Raw genomic sequence first — 8,835 nt, forward strand, 5'->3', positions numbered from 1 at the left:
AAGGTGACACTAGTATGTAAATGAATACGCCTGGCATATTAGCGAGCTGCCTGCCTCGACAGCTTTTTAAGGCACCAAGTTTGTCCCAGACACAATGTTTTTTTCCCCAAAAGATAGCCAGCAAGCACCAAGCACCACTTACCTTTTCCTCAGAAAATGCAAAATTCGAATTTCTGTAAATCAGTGCCGGCCCTACCTATTAAGTGACATAAGCGGCTGCACAAGGCCCCCGCAGCCACCAGGGGGCCTCTTTCCACTGTTTCAGTACAGCCGAATAATTATTTGCAATTAGTGTAACTAGCACTGTCCACACAGCCCAGCTATATGCACGTCAATAGTGCAATGGAGCCTGTCAAAACTACTGAAAATATTACACAAGCTTTGTAGGAAAGACATGGAGAGATAAGTATGTAAATTTGACAGGCTTCAGCCCAAGAACTAGTTTGGTGTGTTTGGTTAAGTGTACCTGTAGGTGGGGGGACCCATTTTGGAAATCTGCTTAGGGCCTCTAAAATTAAAGGGCCGACTGTGTCTGTAATTCTTGTATCACAAGTTGCTTTAGATAAAATCTTCTGAAAAGATGAATACTTACAGTGTATGTAAGAACATTATTGTAGTCTCTCTCATATGTCATTCTTGTCTATGTTAACATACATTACTTGACTCATTTCTTTCTTTTTTTGTTTTTCCTCAAGGGTCCTTCAAATCAGAGGGTCTTTAACATTTAGTTGGATTTATCACAATATTACATCTACTGAATGCCCCTGGAGAATTAGTGAGAACTTTAAATACTGTAAAACTCTCAAAAAGAGAGGGAACGAAAGATCGAAAAGATTGGAACGTGGTTGAAGACAATGAGTGTGGGTAGGATCGGTCGTTACAGTGTAGTGTCGACAGAGGAGGATGGTCTACGTTTAACGACCATGCATGGAGGAGGGATGAATGGATATGGCAACGGCAAAATCCACACTCGGCGAAAATGTTGCAACCGTTTCGTGAAAAAAAATGGACAGTGCAATGTGCAGTTCACCAACATGGACGAGAAGTCCCAGCGCTACCTGGCGGACATGTTTACCACCTGTGTGGACATCCGTTGGCGCTACATGCTAATTGTTTTCACGCTAGTCTTTGTGATTTCCTGGTTGGTGTTTGGATTGGCATTTTGGGTGATCGCGCTTCTTCACGGTGACCTCGACAACCCGGCAGGCGACGATAACTTTACGCCGTGTGTCTTGCAGGTGAATGGCTTCATTGCTGCGTTCCTGTTCTCCATTGAGACACAAACGACTATCGGTTACGGTTTCCGTTGCGTAACGGAGGAGTGTCCTCTCGCGGTGTTTCTAGTGGTCTTCCAATCAATCGTGGGCAGCATCATCGACTGCTTCATGATTGGCGCCATCATGGCCAAAATGGCCCGGCCCAAGAAGCGAGCGCAAACTCTACTGTTCTCGAATAACGCTGTCATCGCCATGCGTGATGGAAGACTGTGCTTAATGTGGCGGGTAGGGAACCTACGAAAGAGTCACATCGTAGAGGCGCACGTTCGGGCGCAGCTCATCAAACCACGCGTCACGGCCGAAGGCGAGTACATCCCGCTCGACCAACTGGACATTAATGTTGGTTTCGATAAAGGACTCGACCGCATCTTCCTTGTCTCGCCAATCACCATCCTCCATCAAATCGACAAAGAGAGCCCTCTGTTCGGCATCAGTCAGCAGGACCTCGATAAGGCAGATTTTGAAATCATCGTGATCTTGGAGGGCATGGTGGAAGCTACGGCTATGACGGCTCAGGCTCGAAGCTCGTACCTGGCTAGTGAGATCCTCTGGGGGCATCGATTTGAGTCGGTGCTGTTTGAGGAGAAGAACCAATACAAGGTTGACTACTCACACTTTCATAAGACGTACGAGGTGCCGTCCACTCCTCGCTGTAGTGCCAAGGACATGATGGAAAGCCAATACCTCATCGTGCCCAGCGCAAACTCGTTCTGCTACGAGAATGAGCTGGCGATACTGAGCCACGAAGAGGAAGAGGATGGAAGTCCAGAGAGAATCAAACTGGAGCGAGCAATAAGCCTCAGCCCAGAGAGAACACCGCGACATGACTTCGAGCGGCTGCAGACTCCTCGTTGCATGGAGCAAAGGTCATACCGCCGGGAATCTGAGATATGAACCTGTACTTTGACCTTTTTGATGCTAAGTCAAATTTTGTGTTTCGTTCCTGGAGACACTGGAGTTTCAAAAATGCAGAACAATGCAAAGTGCCATACGGAGAGAGTGAGCGTGTGAATGAGCGAAAACGAATGAATGTTTGAAAGCTGGAGAGAGGATGAATGTTTAGAGGAGATGAGAGCGTTTGAAGAACAGGCCTGAGGGAATCTTTATCCTGCACGGAAAACTTGAATCTCTTCCTTTTTTTTCATGAAAATAGTTTAGCTGTTAAAATCTTGATTCTTAAAGGAATATTCCGGGTTTACGTTGAGCTCAATCGACAGCATTTGTGGCATAATGTTGATTACCACAAATATTTATTCCGACTCGTCCGTCCTTTTCTTTGAAAAAAACAAAACAAAAAAGCAAAATCTGGGTTACAGAGAGACTTACAATGGAAGTGAATAGTTGCCATGACGACGTAATGCTGTAAACCCTGTAATCCCATTACAATGACAATATAAACAACTTTACAGCTCAAGTAATACACAAGCTTCACACTGAAATGCATTTAAACCCTCCAAATATTGGCCCCATTGATTTCCATTGTAAGTGCCTCACTTTAACCTCCATTTTTGCTTTTTGTTTTGTTTTTAAAGAAAAGGACGGACAAGTCAAAATGACTTTTTGAGGTAATTAACATTATACCACAGATGCTGTCGACTGAGCTTAACTTGTATTGAACCTGGAAAATTCCTTTAAAGGAAATGAAAACCTTGGGTGAAACCCTTGTCATTATTTATTCTCACAAATGTTGTTCTAAATCCATATGCAGTTTTTTTCTTATAATAAAGCACACAATTCATGTGCACCCTAATGTAAATTAATCATGGTTTTACTATAACAATATTGTAGTAACCATGACTGTAGTAACCATGGTTAATATTGTGGTTACTATGGTTTTAACTACAAATACCATGGGTAAACTTTGGTTAATGCAGTAAAACCATGGTAAATATTCATGGAGCTTTTTTATTCAATTTATTTTATTTGTTTGCCCTTTTTTGGAGCTTGACAGACATGGTTACTATGATTAGTTGGAAAAGAGCTGTATGAAGATTTAAAAAAAATCCTTTTGTGTTCATGTAAAAAAAAACAAAAAAACAAAAAAAAAAGCAGCAAATGGGTTTGGAACAACATGAGGGTGAGTAAATAATTACAACGGTTTTCTTTTTAGGTTGACTATTTCTTGAAAGTGTAAATATTTCTGCATAGATATATGATTTTGTTTGCGTTATTACTTTCTAGCAAGAGAAAAAAAGTGTTATCTTTAGAAAGGAAAGGACAAATAAAATAGTGTTTTTATTTTTGCATTCAATCCGAGCACAAATGACAAGCAATGCTGGGGCAAACTGTCCCTGGAGTTCCACATACACACTCATGCACAAACACAGATCTGTGGGACATGATCAATTCCCCTTTAAAACTGCACTACCTAGACAGACTAAGTGAACAATGTGAGCACCTGAGTGTGAATGAATGAGTGTGTGTGTGTGTTTGTTTTGTGCAGCTGAGCATGGCCTCATATCAGACACACAAGGAAGAGGTTAAATTACGAACACTCCTAAACTGGCGACAACATGCTCATGAATATATGTTATATAGATCCAGTATATTTATATCAATATATATATATATATATATTGAGTTAGATGCATAGATTATGTAGAGGTTATTAGTTTGCACCACACAACTTGATATAACGGCAGATCTGAGGTCATCACTGATCTTGTTTTAGCAATATTAAAATGACATACTATTTTAAATAATTTGATAAATAACATTATTTTATTTTATATATAATATAATATAAAATATTAACTTTTAATTTTAGCTTTTGTCCCCGAGACAGGTGTGAATACAGACATTTTCCTTCAAATGTCATACTTTATAACCTGTTAACCTCCATCATATAAAGTTCTTGTTGAATTTGTCATGAAGAGAACTTCAATGCGATTCAAGAATGCCAACATGTTATTCTTAACCGAATTAAAAAAAAAAATAAAATTATTCACGCATTACTTGAAATGTAAAGAACGAGATGTCTTGAATATTTGTTGATCTATACACACGGTTGGACTCAGCGTTGTGTGCAATTGGCATTTTAACATCTTCTTATTTCTATTATTGTGACAAAATCCTCAAAATATCTCGACCACATAGCTATATCAATTGGCTACCACAGAAACTTTTACATTTATACAAACAATAAGAAATTGTGTTTACAGTAAATCACTTATAACTGAAGTACAATGGGCAAGACATCGTTAAAAAACCTTGTGAGCTACCTACATAGGCAGCATTTTAAGCTACCTTAGTCTTATAGTATGAATGTTACTATAACTACATTTTTGCAAACTGACTTTTCGTACCGCAGTTTCCTGGTGAAACTTTCACTTTCACACAAATTAAGAGTACAACTGACTTTATAAACACTTGTTTTTCCACACTCTGCTATGATTTGATATCGAAACACTTTTACTATAACACATAATTTGAAAAATGATACATTTTAATTCTTGTATTACAGACCCACCTGCATTTACACACTTATTCCAAAGTGATTAGCTTCTGCGCTAGCTCACTTCATAGAATTTTCGACTTGGAACTTGGAAGACCGAGGCTCGAGCACAGCCAAACACTCAAGCTGACACGGGAGACGAAGTGTCATAGAAGTGACCCGAAATTACGTGGTTGCTTCAGAAAATGTGCTTTTCACTTTGCATGTTGTTTTCGGACACTGTCGGATGGGTTTAGGCACTGGTTTAGGGTAAGGATGTCCTTTTTGTTTACCATTCGTTTGATTTGAGATCACTATTGGTTAGGTTTAGGTTAAAGTTTTAAGTTAGGGAGGAATGTTTTACTCATTATACCTCCATCAAATATTCTCCTTAAATCCTCGTCTGATTACAACAGCATTTCACTCGCTTTTGGCGCCCCCCGCTGGACATTACACTCGGAAACTGCAGCCAAACGTGTAATGAAGCATGTGATTTCGTTTTGCAAAAATGCTGCCAAGGTCATGTAATGTTCATGAGATCAGGGCTGATTTTAAGGCATTGCAGGAGCATCAAAAAGGCATCGTAATTACATTGTCTTCTAAGATACCTTTTTTTTGCAAAATTCTAAAGGCTGCATCAAATGTATCAAAGGGAATTCCAGAATGCACTGTTCAAAACTAAGTGAGAGAAATGTCAATTATAACTGTATTTGATTCAAAACAGAAAGGCATTGATATAAAATAGACAAAAATGTACTATTTAACCCAAAATTAGCTTCTTAGTGAATTGCATCATTATTACAATGCTTCTGCGCATGTCTGGTCCTGAAGCATTTCCAGTAGTTGCATTTATATAACGTGTCTATACAAAAAAAACAAAACAAAAAAAACGCATCCTTTTTGAGTCTAGCTAAAACAGAACAAATAAGACATATGCACAACCTAAAATTAAACAACGAGGTGTCATTACTGGATCCTTTAAATAAGACATTTCTCAATGGACATTACTTAATTTTTGCCATTTCTTTGTGGTATAAATCACCATTATGCCACAAGTGCTGCCGAGTGAACTTAACTTGCACTGAACCCAGAATATTCCTAACAAACACAGAATATTCTGAATATTCTTTTAAGACAGGTTATAAAGCACTGTTGTTTTAAATGTGTTTGACAAATAACCAGACATTTTCTAAGAACAAAGATGTCACCCACAAACAACAAATATGCTAAGAAATGGTCTATAATGCCCTCAACTAAGGCTCTATGTGTTATATTTTTACTTACCTTGTCTATGCAAACGTACATCCACAATGTCCACTCCTGTTATGACCATGTTAAGCAGGTAAATCTGTTAACTTTCATTTGATACGTTCAAGGACACTGCACAACGCACAGCCGGAAATTCATCCACCTAGAAAAGTAGTCCCACCAATAAAGGATTATTTAGGCAACTGTACAGCAAAAATCAGGGACTAAAAACACGTTCTGAGCAAAAACTGTATTTTTAATTTTTTTCGTTCCGGTTCAGAAGTTCCGCAGCCTCCTTTCCAAATAGTAACTGGTTAGAACAAAATAAAAGAACGGTTAATAACGTTCTTTTTAAAATGACAGTACTCTGCGCTAATGGCTGGGTGAAATACCAATTGCTGTGTTGCCAGATCTCGCAACAGAAATGAGACATGGTCTGGAAAAACAAGCCCAACATAAGCCACTTGCCTCACCAAAATTAGCGAAAATAAGAAAATAAATCCAGCAATAAATGGATTTATCAGCATAGAAATCCTAACAAGCAGTTAATTAACAGTTAAGTATAAATTTATATACAGATCTGCTTCTGAGTCAAAACCCAACAGCATCAAATCTGTATCAATGCATCATAACTTTGCTTGTATTTGGATTAGTTGTGCATGTATATGTAGTAATTATACATAGTTGTTAAAAAGGTCTTCATTCACAGAATGTGACATCCACAACGGGCGATTAGGCAAAGAAATGTGTGATGCAGCAGTTTCCATCAGGATCAAAACACATGTTTCATTTTTTCGGGCAACATAAAGTGGTGTAGTTCCGAAAAATGTACTGTGATAAACCCTTTGGCCTTTAGTTCCAAGAAAAAATTATCAGAACAAAATTAACCGGTTATAACCTTTACCAGCATTTAAAAATTCAGTTTTCACTCCGGAACAATTGAAAATCACTTTTTTCCGGTTTTCAGTTACATTCTGCTAAAAAGTTTGTTCATTTTCGGTTTACGTCCCTTGTACCCTTTTTAGTCCCTGGCTAAAATAACACATTTTTGTCAAAGCGCTTTATCAAAACTACGAGCTGAATATTTCAGCTTTTAAACCCTCCAGAAGGTCTTGCCCCATGAAGTTATAATGTAAGTGCACTGTAGGTACAATACTGTATAACCACAATTGTTTTGTGCAATTTTTACAAGCTGAGCAACGAGTAGAAATAATTTTCTGGGGCACTAACAATAATACTATATTTTAGTTGTATTTTATAGTAAAGTCCACCGATAGGAAAAAGGCAAAAGACGTGTGTGTGTGTGTGTGTGTGTGTGTGTGTGTGGGCCACTTGTCTATGACTGTATGACAGTATGAATGGGGAAAGGTCACATTCATGAAGCAATAATGAAAAGATCAAAGCAATACATGATGTGTGATAAAAAAAATAACTTTTCAGTTTTAGGAGTTTGAAGTGAAGCTATGTACTCCCTGAGAAAGCACAGAGCTGTACTGTACTTTTTTTTTTTTTTGTATAAATGTAATAAGTCAAACTCTGATGTTTAAATAGTGCTATATATCAAGCCTTTTCTATGAGATTATTCTACACCTGTGAACACATTCACTTCTTATCCCTTATAAAGAGCAGTGTTGTGTTGAAGATGCACTCAATGAAATATGTATTTTTGGATATAAGGATGAATGATTATAATTACAACAATGCTGTTCGATAAAAGTGAACGATTAAAAAAAATCATGTTGTGTTCATTTGTACTATTTAAATGAAAATGAATGCCGTTTCCTATGGTAAACTCTTTATCATTGGATTAATATCTAAACTAGGTGTATGGAATCCGGATCCCGCCACTTAATACAAAAAAAGAGGCAATTCAGACTTTTTATCTCATAATTATGAGGGTTTTCTTGTGATTGCAAGATATTAAGTTGCAATTTCGAGAAGTAAACTTGCAGTTGTGACTGTATTTGTCCCAATTTTGACTTTATAACTTGCAATTACGAGATATAAAGACGAATTGTGAGTTGAGGGGGATTTTCTCCCCTTTTTTCTCCCCAATTTGGCACGCCCAATTCCCAATGCGCTCTAAGTCTTCGTGGTGGCGTAGTGACAGTCCAGGTGGCGGAGGACGAATCTCAGTTGCCTCGGCGTCTGAGACCGTCAATCTGCGCATCTTATCACGTGGCTTCTTGAGCACGTTACCGTGGAGACATAGTGTGCGTGGACGCTCATGCTACTCTCCACGGCATCCACGCACAACTCACCACGTGCCCCACTGAGAGCGAGAACCACATTATAGTGACCACGAGGAGGTTACCTCATGTGACTCTACCCTCCCTAGCAACCGGGCCAATTGGTTGCTTAGGAAGTCTGACTGGAGTCACTCAGCACGCCCTGGATTCAAACTTGCGACTCCAGGTGTGGTAGTCAGCGTCTTTACTTGCTGAGCTACCCAAGTCCCCTCAATTGTGAGTTTTTATCACGCAATTGCAACTTTATTTTTGCATTTGCAGCGGAATTTCTCGTCATCGTGTCGCGTTCTCTCAATGCAAACAATTAAGGGAAAGAGTATATAACCATACTATATATATACATTTGAATTGAAAGAGTCAACGTTTGTTGCACAACAGAATAAAGCCTGAGAATGCTCGGATGTGCTTTAATTGCCTGTCCAACTTAAGGGACCATCTTAAAATTCCACCCACTGCACTAACATTTTGTAACACTCACAGTTGTGAGATAAAAAGTCAGAATTACCTCTTTATTTTTTTATTACATGGCGGGGTCCGGCTTCCATAGTGATGGAAAGATTCGACAAGGTTAAAGTCGGCAAAACAAAGCATTACCCAGCAGAACACTGGCAAAGAGACCAGAGGCGGT

At 38.8% G+C, this 8,835-nt stretch overlaps 1 protein-coding gene across 2 annotated transcripts; it reads left to right on the top strand.

Annotated features, from left to right (window-relative positions):
- Nucleotides 1-790: 790 nt before the first annotated feature.
- LOC127434590 (ATP-sensitive inward rectifier potassium channel 12-like) lies at nucleotides 791-7,633 on the top strand. 2 transcript variants are annotated; one of them, XM_051687426.1, is made up of 2 exons: nucleotides 791-1,943; nucleotides 4,820-7,633. In XM_051687426.1, exons 1-2 carry the CDS (start codon nucleotides 855-857, stop codon nucleotides 4,859-4,861), a joined length of 1,131 nt encoding a protein of 376 aa, XP_051543386.1. In that variant the 5' UTR covers nucleotides 791-854; the 3' UTR covers nucleotides 4,862-7,633. The 2 variants fall into 2 exon arrangements, with proteins under 2 accessions (XP_051543386.1, XP_051543385.1); XM_051687425.1 differs by lacking the exon at nucleotides 4,820-7,633 and having other exon boundaries at nucleotides 791-2,464.
- The last annotated feature ends 1,202 nt before the right edge of the window (nucleotides 7,634-8,835 follow it).

The sequence above is a fragment of the Myxocyprinus asiaticus genome, chromosome 44 (genome assembly GCF_019703515.2).
Source record: "Myxocyprinus asiaticus isolate MX2 ecotype Aquarium Trade chromosome 44, UBuf_Myxa_2, whole genome shotgun sequence".
In the NCBI taxonomy this organism is placed as follows: Eukaryota; Metazoa; Chordata; class Actinopteri; order Cypriniformes; family Catostomidae; genus Myxocyprinus; species Myxocyprinus asiaticus.

What these genes read in the sequence shown, in the direction of transcription:
- LOC127434590 (XM_051687425.1), top strand. Translation starts at nt 855, where the DNA reads ATGAGTGTGGGTAGGATCGGTCGTTACAGTGTAGTGTCGACAGAGGAG.